At 41.3% G+C, this 27,315-nt stretch overlaps 1 protein-coding gene across 1 annotated transcript in view; it reads left to right on the forward strand.

The window, feature by feature from the left end:
* The window catches only part of LOC144790640 (uncharacterized), a 552,900-nt gene that overhangs the window by 182,579 nt on the left and 343,006 nt on the right, over nucleotides 1–27,315 (forward strand). The window contains exon 7 of the mRNA XM_078665372.1: nucleotides 19,319–20,170. Within this exon, the coding sequence (XP_078521498.1) occupies nucleotides 19,319–20,170 (852 nt within the window). The remainder of the gene's footprint in view (nucleotides 1–19,318; nucleotides 20,171–27,315) is intronic.

The following is a 27,315-nucleotide window of genomic DNA, read 5'->3' on the forward strand; positions in this document are numbered from 1 at the left end:
AAGTCTCATGGTATTCAGTAGCCAAGACCTGCTCCTCCCACAGCCCCACGTGTAAACACGCGTAGCTGGGAGAGAAGCAGGCCCCCATTGCCACACCCCTTATCTGATCTGATATATATATATATATATATATATACGCAAACACACCCACACATATGTTTATACAGACACATGCATATTCATACAGCACACACACACCTAACACGCCATATATTAAAAAGCATTTACTGCTACAGTGAAGGTACTCCAGAGGTAATACATTTCAATGTACTCACTATTGTGCAACGACTCCCAAAGTAATATTCTGTAAAATACCAACTGACATTCATTATTAGATTTATGCAAGAACTATGCTTCAGTGGCCGTTGATGAAGAAGTCCTGGCCTTATACGTTCAGTGGCATTACAGTCCTCTGCACCTTTTATAGCTATTGCTCAACTTCTATTTTTCGACGGCTGCCCTCAATAGGAAGGGACACATGAGATAATGTGAGAATAACTAAAAACTGAGAGGCCAAATGAAGGGAGAAGAAGGTGACCATGTGTGAACTGACCAATAGTAGGAATATGGGTGGACAAAGGAATTCTGAGTTGAGAGACATGTGGGAGAAAAGATAAATAGACCAAGGAAAAATAGACAAATGAAAGTGTCAAACAATTGCCCCAGGAAAGGAGGCTGGAGAGACCAAGGAAAAAAGGATGAGTGGACGGAGACAGGGCAAGAGCAGATGAAGGTATTATTGGGGTGACAGTAGCAAGGACTAGAGAATAAAAAGAATAAGAATGACTTGACAAAGGGAAATAATATAGCATGTCCAATTCTAGGGAAGATGGTGGAATAATGGTATGAGAGTGTGTGAGAAACAAGGACCTGTTTGCAGTGTCCCCCCACTTTTTCCCCAATTTTGACTGTTATAAGCTTGTTTTCTGACTCTGATTGTGCCCTGGGCACTGCTAACCAAACCCAGGGCCTGTGCTCTGATTAATAGTACAAGGTAATTAGGTAAAGTCACAATTGGTACTGACAACCTACCTGCAAGTCCTTATATATGGTAGAGCTTGTAGGTGTAGAGGCCCAGTAGATTTAAGGTACTTAAGTGTGCACTTCGGTGGTGCCTTCTGTCATTCTAAAGGCCAGCCCTGCCTTGCAAGCTGCTTTTAAAATTAAATTATGTGGTACTTCCAAAGTCTCAAAGTACCTTATTTTTACATATAGGTCACCCCTTGTAGCGATACAATGTTTTATATGCCCTGGTAAGAGAAAAACTTCCAATTTCCATTTTTCCCCATTGTAGCCCAAGGGCTCCTTAGGTTAACATGGGAATATATTATTAAAGTATAACTCTTGAAAGAAAGGAGCTAAAAATATCCTTCAAATTATCAAAATGATAGTTAGAAAAAATCCAACACCTTTCCACTGTTAGATGTATTTTAACGATCACAGAAAATAAGTTATATAATTGTATTTTCTGTAAGCCAAAATCCAGCCTTTCGGCAGACCTGTTTGTTTTGATTGGTCAGCCTCTGCCAGGCTGAGCCAAGCTGTCATAATAAGGTCTGAAGTGGCCTGACTAGAGACACAGGATTTCCAGTGGGAGGAGAAATGGAAGCATTAGAGCAAAAGGCAGGATGGGGGTGGAGTAGCCCAACTGGTCTTCAAAGAGGGAATGACAGTTTATGGCAGCGTAGGCTCGCCCACACATCCTGCCATCCCACCCAGACAGGAGCCCCTGTAATTAGATTAGAAGGGGGGTTGGAAGAGGAGTGTTAGGGAAGCTTAGCCACAACAGTGAGATGGCTTTGCCATAACTTATCCTCCAGGAGAAAGATTCTCCATTTTAGATTTTGGGAGAATAGTGCTTTCTGGGACAAAAATATGCCACACTTTGGAGGAAGTTGTCATACGTCTGAGTATCACCCTGCACCCCATTGGTCAAGGGTTGCCCCCAGCTTGTCACCCAGGAACACTGGTTAGAAATGGGAGAGTTTCAGAGCAACTAAGATCACTGCCTGAAACAACAAGGAGAAGAAGGACTGCCCTGCAGGAACCCTGGGGGCAGATTTATGATGACTGGCGCATCCCCAGGGATGCGCCAGTCATCCTGCGCCGCTGCTCCGCCACCCATGGTGCGCTGCATTTACAATGCGGCGCACTATGGGGCAAAAACGGCACAGATGCGTGACGCATCTGTGGCGTAAAGGTGGCGCATTGCTGGAGCTGCATCGCAAGCGCGACGCAGCTCCAGCAAGGCTCAGGGGTGCCCCATCTCCACAATGCTGCGTCAAGACCTACGCCTGCTTCAAGCAGGCGCAGGGTTTTGACGCAGCATTGTCCTGAAAGTGACTGAGTGAAATCTCATAGATTTCACTCAGCCACTTTTAGGAGGCGTTCCTGCGCAGGAACGCCCCCCCCCCCCTGCGCAGGAACGCCTCCTTATGGCGCAGGGCTTTACAACGTGACGCATCTCCTAGATGCGTCACGTTGTAAATAGGGCGCATTAATTGCGCCGCCGTTGCGTCAAATAAAGTGACGCACCGGCGGCGCAAGGCCTTCATAAATCTGCCCCCCGATCTGCACCCAAAGGATTGTATTCTGAAAGACGGCACCTGCTGCACAATCTGGAAAGACAACCCTAAGGACTTTGCTTAGCTTCCCAAGGATTAAGTAGTGGACTCCTTGAAATCAACAGGTTAACAGAGCTCTCCTGCACCATCTCCAACAAGATGCCCCCATCACGGAGGGCGTTCAGTGGACTTTTAAGGATTTGGCCAGGTACATTGCGGGAATCGTAGTCCCAACATCCCAAGGACCAATCACAGAGATACTGGACCCCTGAATTGTGTTGTGGACACTTTGAACCCTCAAGGAGACATTCTGGCAGAAGACCTAGGAGTTTGGAGCAGTTTGTAGCAACTTAGGTAAGATGCTCCATACAATTTCCAACCCACCGCCATCCGAACTGCGACCTGGTAGATTTCATATTCGTCCCGGTGAAAGCTCCAGGGCTCAAGACTTATAGGATTTTACTGAGGGCTTGTGCTCGACCAAGCTGATGATGTAGATGCAAATCTGGCCTGACGAGGAGCCTCACTCCACGGCGAGTGAAACAAGCATTTACAATGCAACAGTTTCGCCTTTGCAAAAGTTAGAGCTATTGGCATTGTAAATGACAACATTTTTATTTATGTGTTCGTTTTGAAAACAGATAAATAAATGGCATTGTCATTTACAATGCCAATAGCTTAATCTCTCGCAAATGCCATACACACACACACCCACAGAGAGCCCCCCACACAGAGCCCCCCCCACCCCCCACACAGAGCCCCCCCACACACCTACACAGAGCCCCCCCACGCACAGAGCCACACACACACACACACACAGCCACACACACACACACAGCCACACACACACACACACACACACACACACACATAGCCTGTAAGATCTGGAGAGCTAACACTGTTGCCTACAGTGAGATAGCCTGTACGAGCAGAAAGGACAGAGCTGTTAGCGATGGTGGAAGCCTGTAAGAGTCGGTGCGCTTTGACTGCTGTATGATCTGAAGGGCTAGTGTTTGTTCTCCACAGTAAGAGAGCCTGTAAGAGCATAGACGGGAACTCTGCTATCTGTAGTGAGAGCCTGTAAGGACAGGAGTGATTTCACTGCTATTTCAAGAGCCTGTGAGACCCGGAGGAATAGCACGGTTGTATTTGGTTATAGCCTGTAAGAGCAGGCATGTTTGTCAGTTCATCTTTAAAAACATCACTTAAAAATTAATAAATATTTCTAAACGCAGTTATATTATCTGATATACTACGGCGAAACGTACGAGAATTAAAATATATATATATTAATAAAGACACCTTATTAGTTTCTAGCACGTTTTTTGTTGCATGGTTTACATGCCATATATTTTAAGGCCTGGCTCGCTTGGTTCGGCTCCTCTCTCCCTATTTATTTTCTGGCTCACCCATCTCTACATCTAGGCGCTAGGCTCCAGGTAGCACCCACTCAGGAGGACACTTGAACTAAAGAGGGACCGAGGTCCTTTAAATCAAGCCTCTGCTTTTGGCGCAGCTGGAAGTAAAAATAACAGAGGCCCCTCAGGCAGACGACTACAGGCGCTGTTGAACGTGTCTGGGTGTCAACAAATTACACCAGGACAGACTGAGCATATTTCCAGTCTTGATCAAGCTCAACAATAGCTGCCGGATCCGGGGTGCACCTGCATTGTGTGCATTTTTATTATGCATAATTTTGAAAACACGAGGCTGGCTGTCTCTAGAGCAGACCTAATTAGTGAAGCGGCGCGCAGGATCTATTTAAACCCCACCAGCGCTTTTATCAATACCTGTAGGCTACAGGTATTGATAAAAGCGCTGGTGGGGTTTACAGGCTGTAGCGCCACATCCCCAACCACCCTATGCAGCGAAAAGATGCCGCTTGTTCCAGCTGCGCCGGATCCCGCCGGGCAGCTGGGGGAGAAAGCGCGCTCGATTTAATTACCGCTTGGCGCTGCGACAAATTGGTTGCAGGAACATTACCCTCGCACAGACGGCAAACTGTTCAGGCTCAAGGCAAAGCCTGTAATTCTCGTCTCCCTCTTGACTGGCACTGGCGGCTCTGCTTCACAGCCCGTCCCTGTCACATCAGAGCCGCGTCACCTCAGATGGCGCAGCCGTCTAACGGGAGGGCTTGAGGGCAGCAGGCATGAGTCAACCATCGCTGCTGTGCCCCTGGGACCCGGCCTGACCCGAGCATTATACAGGAGCACTGACACGCTTTCATCCGCTTGGCTTCACCCTCCGGTGACGCGCTCAGCGGGACTTCCGGTAATGAGTCCTACGCAGACTGCCTTTCGGGACGTCTGAGGAAACTCACCGCTGTCACCCTTCACTCTCTTTTAAATCTGTTTTTACATTAGCGCCCTCAAGGGAAAGGGTAAAAAGAGCCGAAATCGAATACTGGAAAGAAATATACCGAACACAACTTCTTTAAAAAACAAGCACCTACGGGCACACGGGGAGGGGGGGCGGGTACGGACAGCGGGAGGGGGGCGGGCGGGAACGGCGCATGGACAGCGGGAGGGGGGGGCGGGAAAGGAACGGACAGCGGGAGGGGGGGGCGGGAAAGGAATGCACTCACCTGGACTTCTTCCGGCGGCCGTGGTCGGCATAATGACGGACACAAACACCCCAAAAAAAACGAAACTCCGCCCACCGCCCGATGACTGCACAGAGGGAACGCCCAGGGAAAAAATCTCGGGAACGCCCCCGAATCTGGTCCGGCCTTGACGGACAGATCCGGCTCCCAATGGCTAGCCTCCATTTATGGAGCTAGCTAATGGGAGGTGGGGGACGTTCCGATAGCCAATATGGTAAACAAAAGATTTCACCTGCGCGAACTGCTTGCGCAGTTCGCCAGGTCGAAACCTAAAAAGCAGCCGAGGCCAGAATGATTAAATACACATGAGACATTGTGAGCCAACTAGACCGCAACAGCCATTATGCCCAGAAAGGAGCGGACAGTTTTGAAACGCATTGGCAGAAAGGATAGAATTACGGATATAATGCCACCTTCACACGCAATTGATAGTATGGTTTTCAGCTACCTGCTGTGGAGTGCTTCTTCGCTGCAGAGCGATTGTTTTACAAAATTATCACGACGGCTTCGGTCGTGGAGTGAGCACCACCTGGTTAATGAGGAAGGAGCTGCTGGAGAACGGGGCCGTCATCCCAGGAATTCCAAGTGGAAGACGGTGCAGCAGAGCGTTAAAAGAATGGAGGTGGTGTTTGCATACCGGGGCCCACTGGAGGGCTTTTTAACATCACAGTGAACTTGTAAATTAATCACCGTGATACCTTTAATTTAATTAAAATGACTAATTGCAGAACCCACTGTGGGTGAAAACATGGTAGATTGAAACTACAAGTCCCATAGTGCATTGAAAATAAAGCGAGCTACTAAGCAGCTACACCAGAGGCCAGAATGATTAAATACACTTGAGACATTGAGAGCCAACAAGACCACAACAGCCATTATGCCCAGGAAGAAGGAGCGGACAGCTTTTAAAAGCATTGGCAGAAATGCTTGGATTACGAATGATATGCCACCTTCACACGCTATTAAAAGTATGGTTTTCTCATACCTGCTGTGGAGTGCTTCTTTGCTGCAGAGCGATTGTTTTACAAATTTTTATATATATAGAACAGAACAAACGCGCAACACATTGCCCAGCAAAGGGAAAGACTAAGGGGCAGATTTATGAAGGCCTTGCGCCGCCGGTGCGTCACTTTTTCCCATGTTAAAAATGACGCACCGGCGGCGCAAGGCCTTCATAAATCTGCCCCTAAGTGACTCGGGCTCACTACAGAGACCAGCATGCCTCCTGACTACCAGCTGATCACCAGAGGGCTTCATTGAGAACACGCTAGAAGGGGAATGTCAGTGCGCCTTGCAGTCCCGAAGATGTTAATGGCTGTTCTCTGATGAAGGTCAAGGTGACCGAAATATATAAGGAAAAAGCCAATTGAAAATAAAGCGTTTATTCCACCACGATAAGTGCGGATTATATACCTGTTCATTGGAGCGAGGTTGGAGTGATATATATATATATATATATATATATATATACATATATATATATATATATTTATTTATTCCAAAGATGTACAACAGATTAAATTAATTTTTTATATTTTAAATATATTACTATGACTATATATAAACACCAAAACAGTGACAGAGTGCACACCAATTCTTTCATATTAGGTAAACAATCCTTTTTTTCATTGTTTAGCGTGCTGGCCCGGAACCGTGGTCTGCCCAACCACGTGAATTGAAGAATCACTTGAGGAGGTGGGGTGAGGGTGCACCCCACGCCGGACGCACAGCTTAAAGTGCAACATACTGATGCCAAAAGTAGTTCAAGTTCATCAATTTTTATTTTCGTTGAAGTTATTGCAACTGTTACGCTGTTCATGGTTTATCGGTCACATGTTAGACAAACTATGTTCACATTTAAACTCCTTAATGCTGTAGACATGCCATAACGAGCCTTGTTCTGTAGCATGGAATGTTACATAGATATTCCTCGATTAAATCATTTCCGTCACCCAATGCATTTCGTGCCTTTCTTTGCACTTCGTCAGGGGTTCACTACAATTATTAAAAAACATGACTGTTAAGTTATATCTCAAAGTGACTATAATTTATCAAATTATATAACGAATAGACCTCGTGTCAGATAAACAGGTTTGTAACTTAAAGCTCATAATCAACGTTTTGCCCGCTGAAATTCATGTTATTAAATAACATTTGTTAAATGCCCCATCATTCACTAAGCGCTGCTTTCCAGTCAGTCCCCAAAATACTTTCAAACTTTACCGATCCGTAAAACATTTTCAACCCGGTAATTGCCCCTTTTTTTTAACAGTTGTTTGTTTCAGATTTAATCCCATAAACCCATACCTCGAGTGTTCTGGTGACTTCTTCTTCTCATTTCCAAAGTCGTACTAAATGTTAACCTTCCACTTAATTATAACCACCTGTGTTATACGCCTGCCTCCTCGTGCCTTGCCAGATCACCCTCCCTCATTCGTTAAACTACAAAACCTATAATTCACTATTATTATTCTATGCAAAGGCTGGTGAGAAACATATAACCGCCTTCGATTTATTCCATCTTAGATTGACACGTTTAGTTTTCACTTTTCAATTTTATACCACCGGTACATATTTTATCCATCTTATGTGTCCCCATTGCTGAAAGGTATAAAAGCGCCCATTATTGTGAACAATTCAACAAAAAGTTCCCCGCCCTCCCATGGGTGTAATTTTAAACATTGATCACCCCAAAGATCCAATCGTACTTGGTTGAGCTGTGTTGCATTAAAAAGATAAACATGTCCTCGCTAAACATAACCATAAGTCCAGCTGATTTTCATCTGCTATTATGCTTCATAAAAAAGGTATAAACACCCACATCCATATTCATATGCATATATATAGATTTATAATTAACACAACTGTTTATTTTACACTTTTTTGTACATTCTGTAAAATTAATAATATGACAGTATGTATCTAGTCATATACGGTGCACAGACATAATATCGACACCAAAATATCGTTTGGACAGAATATCGAGTTTTAAATATCGTTTGGAGAAAATATCGACAGGACAGAATATCGACAGCCAAAATATTGTTTTTAAGGTAAGTGAAGTAATATCGACTGTAAATATTATAGAAAGTGAAAATATCCAAGTATATAATCTAGATAGTAAAAAATATCGTTTTTTAAATAATATGTAATTATTTATAGTGTTTTTATGTTATAATATGTGTGAAAAGTGTCATTTTATGTTATAATTATTTTTAATTAATGATTTTTTTTTAATTATTGTGTAATTTTATTCTGTAGCGGGTTGTGGGTTTATAGGGGAATAGGGTGGGAAGTAATTTAATTATAATTAATTAAATATGTAAATTTATTAATTGGTAGTAATAATTAATTAATTGGTAATTAAATAATATATGTTAATTATTTAAAATGTAATTGGTAATTAATTTAATTTAATTTATTAATTGCTAATTATGTAAATTAAAATAATGTATTTCCTGTAGCGGGTTGTGGGTTTATAGGGGAATAGGGTGGGAAGTAATTTAATTATAAATAATTAAATATGTAAATTTATTAATTGGTAGTAATAATTAATTAATTGGTAATTAAATAATATATGTTAATTATTTAAAATTTTATTGGTAATTAATTTAATTTAATTTATTAATTGCTAATTATGTAAATTAAAATAATGTATTTCCTGTAGCGGGTTGTGGGTTTATAGGGGAATAGGGTGGGAAGTAATTTAATTATTATGTATTAAATATGTAAATGTATTAATTGGTAGTAATATTTAATTAATTGGTAATTAAATAATATTCGTTAATTAATTAAAATGTAATTGGTTAAATTAAAGGGGTATTTTTAGGGTTCAGGGTCAGTTTTTAGTTTTTGGGTAAAGGGGTATTTTTAGGGTTCAGGGTCAGTTTTTAGTTTTTGGGTAAAGGGGTATTTTTAGGGTTCAGGGTCAGTTTTGGTTTTTTGGGTAAAGGGGTATTTTTAGGGTTCAGGGTCAGTTTTTAGTTTTTGGGTAAAGGGGTATTTTTAGGGTTCAGGGTCAGTTTTTAGTTTTTGGGTAAAGGGGTATTTTTAGGGTTCAGGTTCAGTTTTTGGTTTTTGGGTAAAGGGGTATTTTTAGGGTTCAGGGTCAGTTTTTAGTTTTTGGGTAAAGGGGTATTTTTAGGGTTCAGGGTCAGTTTTTAGTTTTTGGGTAAAGGGGTATTTTTAGGGTTCAGGGTCAGTTTTGGGTTTTTTGGGTAAAGGGGTATTTTTAGGGTTCAGGGTCAGTTTTTAGTTTTTGGGTAAAGGGGTATTTTTAGGGTTCAGGGTCAGTTTTTAGTTTTTGGGTAAAGGGGTATTTTTAGGGTTCAGGGTCAGTTTTGGGTTTTTGGGTAAAGGTTTTTTTTAGGGTTCAGGGTCAGTTTTGGGTTTTTGGGGTACAGGGGTACAGTGTAAAAATAAAGTAAAATTAAATTTACATTAATTTAATTTAATGAAATGAAATGAAATTAAATTATATTGAAATCATTTTAAATAATTTAAATTAAAAAAATATTATATACTTACCAATACTTACGTTGTAATGGTAGTGCGTTGTAAAAGTTGCGTTGTAATGTCATATATCCACTGTTGCACTCTTTGCAGTGGGAATAGTAATTTTTACTCTTTTGTATTTGTACGTTAATAATATTGGCTATTATTTAATTAAATTTTGTTACTATATATATATATGTTTTAAAAAATATGATTAAAAATAAATTATTTTTTTACTTTCATTAATTATTTAATTATTAAAAGTTATTTTAAGTATTGTTAATTATATTTTAGTAATTAATTTTTTATATTAATGTAATTAAACATTGTTTTTATTAAAGTCGATATTTTTTACAACTATATTTTTGTAAACGATATTTTGTACTCGATATTTTTGTACTTACCTGTTTGTACATACAAACTCGATATTTTGGTTGTAGATATTTTTTCCTTGATATTTTGGGTAGTCGATATTTTGGCAGTCGATATTATTTCAGTGATCCGTCATATACACATACTAACAGATCAAAATATTAATAATATTATTATGATGTAAAATACATATTCGCTTTCATATCTATATATATATATATATATATATATAAAATATTAAATATGTATATATCTATCTATATATGTATCAATATATATGTATATATATATTTATATAAATATATATATATACACACACACACACACACATAATAAAATCATTAAAAATATGAATAAGTCAATAAGGAAAAATTGAATAATTAAGGTAGACAATAAAATATTAACAAGTGAAAAATCCATAAAATGTTATAAACATTAAAATTAATGTAACAATTAAAACAAAGATCATAAAATATAAACAAATGAAACAGTTAATGCTGTACAGTCTGGCTGGGTCTGGTGGCTTAGTGGACGAATGTGTCTACTGTACGGCCTGTGCTAGACCTCATGGTTGTAGGTTCACATCCAAGCTGGTCTGTTCATCCTTCTGAGTTCAATAAAATAAGTACCATTGGGTAACATAAAGATCTGTTATTCAGCACTAAGAGGGCCTTGTGAGTGAACGTGTGCTTTAAAGATGCTTATGTCAGGCTTGATCGGGAGAAACGGAGAGGAGGGGGGCTCGGGATCCTCTGTAAAGAGAGATTACATTTGTCGCATAGACCCACTCTCATCCTCGACTGATAAATTGGAAGCCCTTTATTTCTCTATACAGCTCAATGCATCTACATCTTTCTCTGGTATTTTATGTTATAGGCCTCCTGGCCCTCGGTCTTCATTCGCCAGTGATTTGATTAAATTACTAGAACCATTTTTAAATAAATCGTGTTTCACCATTCTAGGTGATTTTAATGTTCATCTTGTAAAAGCTGAGGATATTGATAACATTTCCCTCGTAGAAGGTTTGAAGGTATATGACTTCAAACAATTGGTGGTTGGCCCTACTCATTTGGCTAGCCACACACTGGATGGCATTTTTACGAATGATGACAGGCTGACGACACTGCCTCCTATTCCTCTTACGTGGTCTGACCATTTCGCCGTCCCTTTCATCTTGAATAGGCCCGTGATTGCTGATCTGATAAACAACAAAAAAATTCCTTGGGAGGTTGTGAGAAACTATCGAAATGTCAATAATGACACGTTGCCATCGCTCTTTCCAATCAGCGATTCCTGTTTTGACTCTGGCTCAGACCTTGCTGCGCAATGCTGGTCGAACGGACTGGAGAGCGCAATAGATATCTTGGCACCGCTTAAAAAACACTATATGGCTAGAAAAACTCCTTCGGCCCCCTGGTATTCCGAACGACTCAGAGGACTTCGAGAGATATGTAGACAAAAGGAGAGGGCATGGCCGAATGAGTTTGAGAAGCTACAACATAAACTGGCATTAAAGGAGTACAAAAAAGCAATAATTGAGGAAAAAAGGAATCATTTCACTAAAATTACAACTGGATCGAAATCAGCTAGGGAGCTTTTTCAAATTATTAACTCCCTATCGGTCCCGAAGTCAGCTTCTTCGGTGATTGAATCACAACTGTTGTGCAACAACATTGCTGACTTCTTCTCGACCAAGATAGCTGATATCTATGCCGCACTGGATACACACAACCAGAGGCTGAACAATGAAGTGGACTGTGATACAGCGTTTTCACATCTCGATTGTACAGATACAACTGAGGTCCTCAGCCCTACTTCTTCTTTTGTGAATTTTCCTGTGCTATCCTTAGAGGAAGCAAATTCTATCCTTGATTCCATCAAATCCTGTTCTCCCTTAGACCCCTGCCCTTTGAGAATCTTAAAGTCCTGCAGAGCTACCTTATTGCCCTCACTTCTTGACATCTTGAATGGTGCTATTACAGAGGGGGTTTTTCCCCAGCTGTGGAAGCTCGCCGTGGTTAAGCCACTGTTCTAAAAGCCTTCTTTAAACCCTGAGGTGCTAAAAATTTTTAGGCCGATTTCGCTATTACCAGCTCCAGCAAAAATGCTGGAAGTTCATCTAAATCGGCATTTGACAGCTTCTGGAAAAGGAAAACTGCCTGGATTCATGTTAGCATGGATTCCGTGCATCCCTCAGTACGGAAACTGCCCTCACGGTAGTAGTAAATAACATCAGAACTGAGGTGAACAAGGGCCAAACCACGTTGCTGGTTATGCTGGATTTAACAGCAGCTTTTGATACCCTGTCCCCCTCTATCCTAGTGGACAGGTTGAGGGGGATAGGGGTAGGAGGCAGTGCTCTGAAACTCCTCTCCTCCTTTTTGCACTTGAGAAAACAAAAGGTGAAGTTGGGTGAGTTTATGTCCCCTACTATGGCAGTGCAATGTGGAGTCCCACAGGGCTCAGCGCTTAGCCCAGTTTTGTTTAATGTTTATGTGACCCCCCCTTGCCAAAATAATAAGGGATTTTGGTTATCAGGTGTTGTCGTACGCTGATGACACGCAGATCATTGTCTCGGCAAATCAGTCAGGGAAAGACTGTACGGCGAAATTCAAGACCTGTATGGAGAGGGTCGCATCTTGGATGGTAAGAAATTATCTCAAGCTGAACGGTGAGAAAACGGAGGTGCTTGTAATTGGCAGGAATCAAGATCTGTGGAACGAGGAATGGTGGCCTACCGCTCTGGGCGAATGCCCTTGCCCGGCAAAATTCGTAAAGAATTTGGGCGTCATCATTGATCCCACCTTATCTTTTGATCGACAGGTAAATAGAACTGTCGGCACCTGCTGTTCTATCATCCGTACTTTGAGGAAGATAGCCCCGTTCCTATCTCCTGAGGCGCACAAACAATCGATGGTCGCCCTGGTGCTATCCAGGATCGACTACTGCAACGCCCTCTACTGTGGGATTAATCAGAAGGAGATATACAAACTCCAGGTTATCCAAAATGCTGCCGCGCGACTAGTCTTGAATCTCCCGAGACGTTCATCAGCGACGGCAGCAAGAAAAGAACTTCACTGGTTGCCCGTGCAGGCAAGAATCTCATTTAAGATTTTGTGCCTTGCTCATGGTGTTTTCTTTGGATTAGGTCCAGAAGGGGTCAAAGGCCTGTTGAAGACCTATACCCCTAGCAGATCTCTCCGATCTGCCTCAAAGAATATGCTGCAGGTTCCGAGAATTAGCAAAGCGAGGTGGGGCGGTAGAGCCTTTTCCTGGCTTGTCCCTAGGCTCTGGAACTCGCTCCCGCTTGAACTGGCCAGACAACCGTCACTGCCAATTTTTCGCAAACTGCTAAAAACGTGGCTGTTTTCCTCATCGTATTAGCTCTCACGGAATTTGGTTCTGTCATTCTCCTCTAACTCTATGAACTGGCTATGTCTATCTGCTCTTTTCATTTCATGTTTCTAGCGCCTTGATACCCTATTAGGGTTTAAGTGTCCCCAGTCCATCTGACTTCCAGCGCTATATAAAGTTTATTATTATTATTATTATGTTATTCAATAAACATTATGAAAACTATTGAAGTCTGAGAATATTAAATATTCTCTTCCCACTCTAATTTATACAATCGTAGGGACAGTATTGGACATAGGAGGGGTAAAATTTACAATTCCCTTTCCAGTCTGTGGAACAGTAGGGAAAGCGTTGGATTTTGGAGGGGTGAGATTTACTATTCCCACTCCACACAGTGCGACAGTTTGAAAAGTGTTGAATTGCAAAGAGGGTAATTTCACTATTTCTACTGCAGTCTAAATAAGAGTAGTGAAAGGACTTCACTTCAAACACATTAAATCCATAACTAACCCCATAAATGTAGGACAAAATGAAATGTTAAATTCTTAATATACATTATTGTAATTAACACATATATACATTTCCTTGGAAAAAGGCCAATAAATTTGTACAAACACACTGGCATGCTACTTGAAATGACAGAATGGTGTCTGACCAACAACACCTTTATATTCGACAGACTATACTACAAACAAATGCAGGGATCAGCAATGGGCACTTGCCTCTCTCCCAGCTATGCGAATTTGCATATGGGCTGGTGGGAGGAGCAAGTGCTACAAAACATCCACGCAGAGATCATGACTAACAACATTGTGGTTTATAAGCGGTTTATCGATGACATTTTTATTTTGTGGCATGGCAGCTCTGAAAGTGCGGAAAAATTTGCTTATGATTTAAATGAGAATGCCTTAAACTTGAAATTCACATGTAACATTAGCCTCACCACTGTACAGTTTCTTGACTTAGAGCTTTTTGTCTTAAATAACAAAATTCAGACACGCACATACCGCAAACCCACAGCAGGCAATGCCCTCCTATATGCGCGGAGCTTTCATCCCACCCCGTTAAAACAATCTATCCCTTATGCCGAGTGCCTAAGAATGACGAGAAATTGTAGCACCACGGAAGACTTGACCAAAGCGAAAAAAGACCTATTTTCCAGGCTGAAAAACAGGGGGTACACTGATGCAACATGTAGAAAAGCAGAAAACAAATGCAGTGAAAAATCCAGACATGAATTGATTTTTCCAACTAAGGCAGGAGTGACACCAGGGAATAGCGAACGACACCCACCTAGGCTCATCACGGGCTACAATAGGTATCACATGAATCTCCGAAAGATACTCAGAAGGCACTGGCCGTTGGTACGGAATGACCCAACAATCGGACAGGCAGTGGGACGAACACCACTTGTAACATACAGAAAAGCCAAATCCATGCGCAACCAATTGGTGTGCAATGCCCCAGCCTTGAAAAAGCCCGTGATTTGGTTTCAGAACCAAAAAGGTTTCAAAAAATGCAGTAAATGCAAAGCGTGTAACCATGGCATCAACACCACTGATGTCAATGTCCCTTTTAGACAAAAACCGTATACCATCAGGGCACAATACTCGTGCAAAACAGAATACGCGGTATATGTACTGACGTGTGTATGTGGTAAAAGATACGTGGGGTCTACCATTCACCCTGTACATGTTAGAATTCTACAGCATCTCAGAGCAGTAGCCAATAAAGACCAGACATACCCTGTAGCGAGACACATCAACCAGCTACATGGAGGAAATGCCCAAAGCCTCACCTATTATGTCATTGACAATGTCCCCAAGAATACAAGAGGAGGAAACTGCAAACTCAATTTACGCCGCCTGGAGTCCAGATATATAATTCTTCTGAATTCCAAAATCCCGTTCGGTTTGAAGGCGGATGAAGCCCTGAATGTACATCTGTAACCAGGCTGTACTGTCCTTTCCCTGAAATCCCATTTATAACATCTGCAGTTCCTACTATTAAATTGTTTTAATTCACATGCACAGTGGGACACCAAAAACTTTTATTACTTTAGAATTTCACTTCACTTAATGTCACCTTCACCACTCATATCACTATGCACACTGTACGAGCTGGGTTCACCACTCCACTTGGAGATCGACAGTGCCCATCGCATGGTATCTCGCTTATGTAACATTAAGCAAAGGATGGCCGGAACTATCAAGGTTAGAGTCGTGAGAATTCCTTAACACAGGAGGGAGCATGTCATAGTATGAAGCTTAAACTCAGGAGTACGAAACTCGTAAAATTTAGACTGAACTTTCAGCTGTATGCACCATAATGTTTAGAAATGTCTCGCGACTTTGCCTGCGTAAAATCAAATTTGTAATATTTTCAACCAGCCACATTAGCTCACTAGCGCGGCGGAGCAGTAGGTATGACAGCATCAAACGTACTTAACTCATGAACTCGGTAACAGTGTGGGTGCACTTGGTTGTTTGAATCTAAGGGCTAAAAAATGTCTAAACACAAGGTTGTGATGTGTATTACACACTGAGAATATATCTTATATTTTGTATAGTTATTCGAATGTTTTCTAAACAATCCATGTTTCCAAAAAAATAATGGCAGATAAAGGGTAAATAGACTACCATGATGTAAAAATGTTTCAAGTCATGCAACTCTTCTATGTCAATCTATGTGAGTCATATGTGGTCACCACAACAACCCTTAACCAATGGAAACGTTTGTAACATGAGAATGTCCACTGAAACATGTAACATGTATGGTTATATATAGTTTACACAAATGTTCATGCAGATGTAGTGAACAAGGCGGGAGCAAGCCGCCGAAACGCGTCTATGCAGCAACTGAGCAATTAAATATCGTTTGGATTATGATTCACGGAGTCAGCGCCTCATTTTTGAAACAAAGTTTGGCTTGGATATATATATATATATATATATATATATATATATATATATATATATATATATATATATATATATATAATACAAAATTAAAAAACATCAATCAATTTAAATAATTGCTCGTCAATGAAATATCAAATCACCAATTAAAAAGTATTCAATTATTAATTAATTACCTTCCCCCATACCTACCCCGACAAATCTAGCAGTCCGGACCTAAAATATAACTTAAAAAATAAGTAGTCCATATTCTAAATCAATTCAATAATTCATGAACAATTCATAATTAATTGTTCATTCATTATTACCTAAATACCTTCACAGCCTAGACCCCTATGAGCTTAGCAGCCAACAACTATAATATAATAAACTAAATAACTATTAAATAATTTACGTATTGAAAATTCAATTAATTAACTGTTTAACAGAATGATTATTTAATTAATAATTAATTACCTTCCCACCCTATTCCCCTACAAACGTAGAATCCAGCAATTAAAATATCAGTAAAAATAATGAGCATTACATGTTTAAATAAATATAAATTATTTAAATATTTGCAACATGTTTTCGAATGATACATTAAATAATATTTAATTAATATCTACCCTAGACCACTACCAAGGTAGAAGCCTGCAACTGATATATAAGTAAAATGAATAAGTATTCCATAAATTACATAATTAAAGACAATTAATCAATTAATTAATAGTGAATAGTTAATTCATTATTACTTAATTAACTTGCCACCCTATAGCCCTAAAACAATAACAGCGCAGAAGCACCACATCACAAAAATGAATCAATATTACATAATTTACATAATAAATATTAATCATATAAATAAATAAAATTGATTAAATAATTAGTAATTATTTTTAACCAATTAACTTCCCACTGTCTTCCCCATAATCCCATCAACCCGATACAACAAAAATGTGTTACTGTAAAGAAAAGATATCAAATTATAACATACTTAAAATTACAAGCTATATTTGACAAAAAAGGACATTGATAAAACAATAGTAACACATAGAATTTATATATCAACTTAAACACATTAAATTAATTAAAAAACGATCTTTTAACCACCACTGTATTCTTGAAAACAATATTAACAACATTGATATTATTCAAAACGATATTACTTACCTCAAAAAATGATAGTCTTGTCAACGATATCTGTACATCATGTCATCTGTGTAGCACAATGTGTATTTTCCAATATTTCTGCCTCCCGATATTATTTAATGAGTATTTTGTCCATACACCATCCCATTTGCTATGCTTCAAAGATAGAGGCCAACTTTCAGGCTGCTTATTTTTTTGTAACATGGTCACATTGTAATTTGGTTGTTACAAACGCCTCTCACTTTGCATTCAAAGGAAGAAAAGTATAGTGAATTATGTGACAAGAATGACTTTTTTTGTACACAGAGCAAAATGTAAATAACTGTAAATGAAATTAACAGATTTAGTACTTAGGAATGCAATTTTTTTATGCTAACCCTGGCCGTATTTTGCATAGTCGCGCTACGCGTAGCTACACGTAGTGCACTTCGCATGACTCAAGCTAAGCGTACCTACGCGAGCTGCTTAGTGCGGTAGGGAAAATGCTGTTCGCACCGATTGCACAGTGCCGTATGCTTGTCTGCACTGTACAATCATTGCAAACCGCATCTTGCACAGTGCAAACAGCCGTTTTCTGCTGCTCGAGTAGATTTGTACTTGAGTGGCAGTTTTCTCAACATGGACTGGTAGTTTTTCATCGCGAGCGGGCGCAAGCATACGCGACCACTCGCAATGAGAAACCTGACCTCCCCGTGTTTACAATCTCGTTGGGAGGTTTATTTTCCACCCTCGCGATCGGCATGATGTTGCTGATCGCGAACAAGGAAAAATTCTCGCCGGGATGTCATTCTGCTCGCTCGCGACCGCCAACTTGCCGTTGAGGACCGCGAGTAAGCAAAAAATGCCCGCTACACATTTTTTCACTGTGCTACGTGCAATTCACGTAGCGCATAGTTGCGCAAACTACGCCCAGGTTTACTTAAGTCAGCCTTAAGGCCACCTCCTTTGAGCAATGAGTTGACTGGCCGAGAAAACTTACCGTTGAGTCAAGGAGCAATGACGGCCACTTGCCTAATAATTGATATCCTGGTTGGTGGGAAATTATGTATTCTCACCTTTGATATTGCAAGGTTACCTCTGCATTTGCAAGGATAGGGCAAAGATTGACAGTGCCCTTTATAGAACAGAGGTAACCATTCTAGAATGTGAAATGCTGAATAACTGTAATAATAAAGCTGAAGATAGTCAATTCATTATATATATATTATTAATCCAAAAGTACTGGTTACTCAGTGTAATACTAAATAAGACTTGCCTTTGGGATTAAGGCTACTTAATTAATGCATAACAGTATTACTTAATCAATATTCATGACCCACTTCATCTCAGACTTTCTTTTCAGGCATTGAAAGCAGAGTTGACCTTTTATTTTCTGTCTTGTGAATCTACTTGCTGCTTGCCGATGATCCAAAGTGCTGTTTTGCAAGGCCCACCCTTACTCCCCAAGTTATATGCGCCTGTCTTGCAGCAGTGAGAGAATTCTGGTTATTGAATGTTTTTCATTGGTCTTTGAAAGTGGTGGGGGGCGTTTATTGGAGAAGGGGGAGTTCTTGATCTTCCATGCAACTATCTCAAAATAACAGTTCTGTTTTTTGCATTTTAGATCACTTAGTTATACTAGGCTATACTACCTATGGCAAAAAAATTACTTTTTCATGTAATAAAAAAAACTGTGCATGTCTTTAATATGTATCCTTTGTGTATCAAAAGTCTTGAAGGAGCCTTTCAGTTACATGGTCCTTAGACAACCTAAGCAAGACATATTTTTCCCCCCAAATATGGACTCAGAAAAAAATGACCAGCTGTGAAGGTTTAAAATAATTTCCAATTTTAATTTATTTTTCCTAACCTTCACTTTATTTTTTTTTCTTCCGCATCCTCAGGCCCAACATCTTTGCCAGCTCTTACCAGTCCTCCCAGAGTGACATCACCTTCCAGCACAACAGCAGTAGAGAACTCAACATCAGTACTTGATAAAGCTAAGACATCAGCACTGGCATCAAATGCAAACAGAGGGGCTGTCTCCACTCAGAAGGAAGCCTCTGCATCTTCTCTTGTGGGCAGACCAACCTCTTCAGCTGCTAAGTCATCTATTGCCACAGAAACACCTGTAACCACTTCACAGGCTGCGTCTGAGTCAACCCCATCAATGTCTGCAGCAGCATCTCAGGAAGATGTGGACAACACAGCATCCACTGAATCTGCACATGGGCAACCAGCCCTTCTGATTATGGCACCAGATGTAACAATAAAAACTTTAACTGCAATAACCAGTGCAACAGAAGAAAACTACATTATCCTCGTAGATAATTTCTCTACAGCAAAAGTGGACATCTTCTCAGATACGACACCTAGCTCAGTTACAAGTGTTTGGATGACCGAGATAGTGTCCTCTAGAGCCACCAAAGTGAAAAGGAGATTTGATTTCAGAAATGTAACGACCCTAGTCCCACAACAAGTTGCAGCAGTCCACACATCTACAGCAGGAACAAGGCCTTCAGGAGATTCGCTTCAGCGTCTTCCAGGCTCAGACTCAGCCACACACCCAAACAATTCAACAGACAAGTCGGCAGGCCAAACAAAATCAGCATCCAACTCCACCATCGCTGACACAGCTAGGACGAAACATTCATCGAGCACCATCGCTTACACGGCTTGGCCAAAAAATTCATCGAGCACCATCGCTGACAAAGCATCACCACGAAATGCAATGAGTACCTTCGCCGCTGCTACAGGTGAGTGAATTTCACACCAATAACAAAATGGCTGCTTATTTAGGAGACTACAGGGCGCACTCGATGACCCTGCATCAGAAATCCTTCTACCAGCTGCAGATAAAATATATCCTTTATCAATAAATAATATGGTGTGGGTGTGTAAACTGTATTGTGCAAGCTGAGATTGTGATAGTGCAGTACCATATTGATGTTAAAACAGCAAAATTACATCATTTGCATTTGTTAAATGATAGTTTTCTGGGAGTGGCTAAGGACAGATACTGTTGATGAGGCTCACTACCAGAAATGGGCAAACCAAATAAGGAAGTTTCAGATTATGACCTAGGTTTACTAGGATTTTTCTTTGGGGTATGTAATTTTTGTGATACGGCACTGATGAAAAATTCATTTTGACATTTACTAAGCCAAGCAATGTCGATTTGTGTGTCTTTGGGTGGTTTAGTAAATACAAAGTAATGTACCACAGCACTTTGCATTGAGAAGGTGTTCCATGGGTGGAGCGTGAGTGTTCTCATGCATCCACCCATGTATTTGGACGCAAACCCAAATTTACAAAAACTTGGGTTTGCTCCAGAATGGCGTGCCTACCGAAAGGAAGAGCAACCAGAAGAAACATCTATATTTCTCCTTGTCACTTCCTCTTTCTATGTGTGTTGCATTCTACATCTCATATACAAAGAAGAAAATTGCATTTTAGGATTGGGAAGTACACCTTCCTGAACAAAAACAATTCTGCCCATAACACAGGCGACCTTGCAGCATGGTAAAAGCGTGCCTGCATTGAGGGTGAGCAGTACACTGCGCACCAGTGCAAGTCGAGAGCAGAAATGTGCCACGTGTTAGTAGACATGGCATGTTTCTGTTTTCTCCCTATCACACAATGCAACACATCAAGTTATCTTGCTTCACTGCATGAAATATTAGTAAATCTGCCCCTCACTGTTTAACCTGTTTCTCAGTCGCACCTTTTGCAATATGAGAAAGAAAGCCATCGTTGGTGTACACTTTTGTGAGTGCAACGATTAATCGAACGCTGTCTGTTGCAGCATATCCATTGACAAGTACATTGCTTGGGATTTACCGCTGTGTGTGGGGGGTTAAAATTAACCTTTTGTGTGACATACAAAACATACAAGACAAGACATACAAGACATACCTGAGGCGATTACACCTCGGCATCTCGATGAAATCCAGTTGCATCCTATAGAAAGGTCCGCCGGACCTCCCAATGTGACTCAACGTGACTGGTGTTCTTTTCCCAACGTTCAATTGTTGACATGTAACACATCTCTGACATACTGCTTCCGCAGCCGCTCTGAATTTTGGATTGTACCAAGTTTGCCTGAACACACGCATCATCGCATCTCTTCCTAGATGTACAGGACCATGTATCAGTCGTGCCATCGGACTCACCAATTCATTCGGCAACACCGCTCTTCCATCAGCTGAAATCCACATATCCAATGCATTCACAGGCCACAGACGTATTATGAAAATTTGCATGTGGGTCATACTACATGTGAGCATACTTTCACACTGGAGTATTATACGAAAGATTTCTTGAAGAGTGTGGTGCAGGTGATTCCCACTGTGTACTTCGTCTGCGGAAGAAATGCGTACGTGAGATTGCCGGAGAAGTGGTATGGAACGTGTTACCTAGCGATCATTTTTCCCAAGATTTACCATACTGAAGATTTTGTCCTCATAGAGGGAGGACATCAGAAGAGGGTAAAGCTGGTGCAATAGTTGGAGATGTGTTTGGAGCAGTGATACCCATGCTGGGAGTCATATTGAATGACGTGAAGAGACTGCGGTTGGCAACTGTAGTGGATGAACTGTCGATGAGTACAGCAAAGTCATTAGTGTTGGTTGAGGGTGAGATGTTGTCGATAAGGACGATGGTTTTGCAAAACCGTCTTGCCTTAGATGTCCTTCTAGCAAAAGAGGGAGGAGTCTGTAAACTTTTGAAGGTCCAGGAATGTTGCACATATATTCCAGACAATTCTAAGGATCTGGAAAAATATATAAGCAACATTACCGCAATTCATTATGAAATTGAAGATTTGACGCAAGAGAACGTGTGGGAAAAGGTTGGCAAGGGATTTGGAAATGTTGAAAACTGGTTTGCAAATCTGGGAAGGAGTTTCCTTGGGTTTGTACTGAAACCCCTCATCATAGTGGTGGCATGTGTGATTAGATTGTGGGGTTTGGTAAGAGTGTACAAGTGGTATAGGTCAACTAGATTGGAGAGATCGATGCGGTTGCAAGATCGAAGAATGGAGAGACTGCAGGACAGTCAATATCGGAGCTTGAGAGCGTTGGAGATGTTCAAGCGAGGGAAGGAGGCGACAAGCTCTGTTTAGCTCGATTCTTGCCCCTGGGTAAGGGTATGATGGTGGTGATGACACAGGTCATCAAAGGGGGGAACTGAGAGAGCGCTTAACAGAAGTGAAAAATTGTAGGGGTGCATCATATTTACAAGTAGTTAGCACCCCCATATTTAGAGGATTTACTAATTGTGTTCAATGTAATGTAGGGTTAAAGACTAATGTAATTGGTGTTAGAAATGCATGTAGAACTAACGTTAGGAGGTTGAAAATCATGAATGCCGCTTTCATATAGAAATGTCGTTTGATGTGAAGGCTTTCACTAAAATGAGATGTGTTTAAATAGGCTGCCATTGTGTATTTAGATCTGCTTTATTAAAAATTCATAGTGTACCTTTTATATATGATATAATTGTTTGCAGTAGGAGAGAGTATTTTGATTTAAAAGATGGAGGCCTAAAGAACGAGAAGATGGTTCATGTTAAGATGTTGGGCCTGTAAACATGTAGAGACCTAGTTCAATTGAATTCGTGGAGGCCTGATTGAAAATGTCTTGCTTAGCATTAAATCGTAGAAATGTTTTTATAAAAGCTGCTTTTAGCTAAAGTAAATTGTAACATTAAGAAATGTGAGCCGAGTCACATGTATTCCTTTGCAGGTGCCGGACCAAGTAGATAGTAAAGTAGAAGGGCCCATTGTGTGTGAATGTTAGAATGCTAGGCCCAGACATGGAGGAGTAGCCGAGGAATTCAAGAAAGCAACTTGAAGCGAATAAGAGTCTGGGATCCAAGGACGTCTCAACGGACGAGGATGGAGAGGTGCCATGATGGAAAATTCTGTAAGCCAACACCTTTAGAGGGGCGTACCTGAGGGCGTGTCGCTCGCATTGTGGGGTTTTTGTATTAGGGACAGTATCCCGAGGGTGAAGGTAGAGCAGATGGTCTTGGAGGCGAGAGGAAGAGGTTGATAGGCAGAGAACTTAGCTAGGATTGAAAAGACTCTAGACCAACGGAGAGAAAGTGAGTGAACTTCTTTGGAAGTCACCACAGCTGACACCTTTATCAGGTTGGGCTATCGTTGAGTAGGGATGTCACTTAGTATAGTGTAGGGACAGATTAACCTGAAATTTTCCCTTTAAATTCCTACTAAAACTCAGGTTATAGCAATTCTTGTTAGCCTGATGATTCTCGAATTGATTCTTGTAATATTTTTGAGCCGCTTGAGACTTTTTCGTAGGATTATGTTTGTATTAGTGCCAGTTTATCTTCTGAACCTCTTGCTGAGGTGCATATATCTGCAGTTTTTGGCTTTGTAATAAAAAAAGTAAATCTAATCTTTAGTTGATAGTTCTTTGGGGGAACAGGGGAAGTCTTTGAAATTTGCTTTGTTATTGGTGGACAGATTGCCTAATTCATTCTATGACAGATAAAAAGTTCCAGTCGACCTGTGACGGGATTCTGGAAAATGTTGAGCAGACTCCAGAAACGAAAATCCCGCCTTCCCAGAGGTTCAAACAATGCTCCTCAAGAATGCCATAGAAAAAGTCCAGTTTCAACAAAGAGGACAAGGGTTCTATTCCCGATTCTTCCTTATAAAAAAGAAGTCGGGAGAATGGCGGCCAATTTTAGATCTGCGCAGCCTCAGCAAATTCCTCAAGAAGCAGGGCTTTCGCATGGTCACTCTTTCAGAAATCCTAAACTGCCTGAACGTAGGAGATTTTTTAGCTTCCTTAGACATGGAGGACGCATACTTCCACATCCCCATCCACCCCAAACACCGCAAATATCTCAGATTCAATGTGGCTGGCGCCCATTATCAATTCAAAGTACTACCGTTCGGCCTCAATTCGGCACCAAGAATATTCACAAAGTGCCTGGCCCCGGTAGCAGCAACACTACGTTCTTGGGGAATCCAAGTGTTCCCGTACTTGGACGATTGGTTACTCAAGGGCCCTTCAACAAACAGTGTACAGGACGTCATGACAGGCTGTCGTGCTCTTTTTGCTTCTCTGGGTCTGACTGTAAATCTAAGAAAATCCCAACTGCAATCAAGACAAGTCCTACCCTTTTTAGGGGCATGCCTGGACACAATACAATGCAAAGCGTTCCTATCACAGGAGAGACAACTCCGCTTGCAGCAATTGGCACTTCAAATCTCAAAAAAAGGTCACTTTCGGTCCGACTATTTGCTTCCCTTCTGGGAATGTGTTTGTCGGCCATAAACCTAATCCCATTGGCACGCCTCAAGATGCGACCTCTGCAGGAAGAGCTGCACCATCAATGGAAGCAGGCAACAGGTTCCTTCGAGGACATTATCAAGGTCACGCCGCGCATGGTAAATGCTCTGCGGTGGTGGTCACAGTTGCACAATCTAAAGCAGGGACTTTCATTCATACAGACGCCTCCAAACTTCATACTGACAACAGATGCATCCATGGAGGGATGCGGAGGCCATCTCCAAGATCTGCAAGTCCAGGGCAGGTGGACTCAAGATTACAGACAGAAGCACATCAACAGTCTAGAGTTGAGGGCCATCTTCCTCTCTTTGCAAAGCTTTTCTTCCCAGCATAACGGGATCGTCAGTGTTAGTAAGGACGGACAATACCACCAGCATGTTCTAAGTGAACAAACAAGGAGGAACAAGATATATGACGCTGTCGCAGGAAGCTCAAGAGTTATGGGACTGGGTTACACTCCACAACATAACTCTCAGAGCGGAACATGTCAAAGGCCTCCAGAATACACTGGCGGACAAGCTCAGCAGATCCCTGTCAGATTGCCACGAATGGGAGTTAGATCAAGCTCAATTGCACAAAGTCTTTCAGATTTGGGGCAAACCACAATTGGATTTGTTCGCAACACAACAGAACAAAAAATGCTGGTTTTACGCCAGCAGATTCCCTCAACAGGGGTCAAGGGGGAATGCCCTGTCCATACAATGTTCAGGGATTTATGCTTACGCTTTTCCCCCGATCCCGTTGATACCGAGGGTATTGCACAAGATGAAGTGCGAGAGATGCCGCTTGATACTAATTGCTCCAAGATGGCCACGCCAATATTGGTTTCAAGAGCTCATGTTGTTGTCTCAGGATCAGCCGATTCGCCTCTTTCCATCTCCAACACTACTGTCACGGAACGAGGGACAGGTTCTTCATCCAGATCCTCAATCTCTAAAATTGCACGCATGGCTCCTGATTTCCTAGAGTTTGAGCACCTTCAAATTCCGCAGGACTGCAGAAATATTTTAAGGAGATCTCGAGCTCAAAGTACTGTGAAAAATTACCGTTCGAAATGGAAAAGGTTCTGTTCCTGGTGTGCATCCAACAATGTCCACCCGATTAACGCACCAGCAGAAGAAGTTCTTCCTTACCTACTACACTTGGCTCGCTCTAGCCTTTCCTTTTCATTAATAAAGGTTCACCTGGCGGCCCTGTCCAAATTCAGGAAACTGTCCAACATTCCTACACTATGTTCATCATCGCTAATTAAGCAATTTATGAGAGGACTCTTCCGAGCATATCCTCCAATCAGACATCCCCCACCGGAGTGGGAACTCAATACGGTTCTTTCACAACTTATGAAGCACCCATTCGAGCCTATTCATAATTCTGAAACCAAGTACCTTACGTGGAAAGTTGCCTTACTCCTAGCCTTGACATCAGCTAGAAGAGTGAGTGAGATACAAGCGTTCACCATAAAAGAACCCATCCTATTTTTTTCACAGGATTGCGTTACTCTCAGAACGAACCCTTCATTTATACATAAGGTACCTTCTCAGTTCCATTTAAATGAACCAGTTAAACTGAAAGTCTTCTTTCCAAACCCGACTACGCCGGCAGAAAAGACACTGCATTCCCTAGATATCAAAAGATGTCTAAAATTCTACTTACAGAGGACAAAGAACTTCAGAAAATCTGATCAACCGTTTGTGGCTTATGGACAGACCACGTTTGGAACAGCGGTTACCAAAGCTACGATCTCCAGATGGATAGCCTCAGCAATCCAGTTCTGCCATACCAAAGCAAACAGGCCTCTTACGAGGAATGTCAAGGCCCATTCTACGAGGGCTGTTGCAGCATCTACAGCGTTGTTCGCAGGGGTGAAACTCGAGGACATCTGTCGTGCTGCCACATGGAAAAATGTCCACACATTCACCAGACGTTACTGCCTGCAATCGTCAAGTCAGCAAGAGGCAGCAGTTGGTCAAGCCGTCTTACGACACCTGTTTGTTTAAAGAAAATCTCAGGTACAGATGTTTCATTTTGTCATACATGTTATCTTAGAAAGGAGGTTATTTTATTAAGATTGCAAACATATTCATGTGCTTTATATACATGCTAATGTTTCAATTGCAATTTTAGACTTTTGTTACTCTTGGTCTATGACACTGTTAATGTAGAACATTTGTGAATAGGTTGATGATGGTTTAAGGGGGCTGTTTCAGTACAAGTCTCCCACCATCTGCAACCGACTATCACTTGGTTACTGCTTGCTGTTCTGATTCAGGCATGTGAATCTATGAAAGATACCCCAATACTGGATAAGAAAACAAGTTACTTACCTGTAACTTCGGTTATCCAGTATTAGTATCTTTCATAGATTCACATGCACCCACCCTCCTCCCCGGAGAGTCAGTTCTCTAGAATTGGGATGCTTATTTCCCACTTGTGCTAACGAAAATCTGAGGAGAACTGGCTCTGCAGAGAGGGTTCTAGAGGGTGCTGGCAGCTGATTGGCTGGGACAAAGACTTGGGTCTTTTCAGCATAATGAGGTAGCTAGGCTACTGCAATCTAGGCCTCAGGCCTGTATTTAGGG

This window comes from Lissotriton helveticus, chromosome 11, assembly GCF_964261635.1.
Source record: "Lissotriton helveticus chromosome 11, aLisHel1.1, whole genome shotgun sequence".
Lineage (NCBI taxonomy): Eukaryota > Metazoa > Chordata > Amphibia > Caudata > Salamandridae > Lissotriton > Lissotriton helveticus.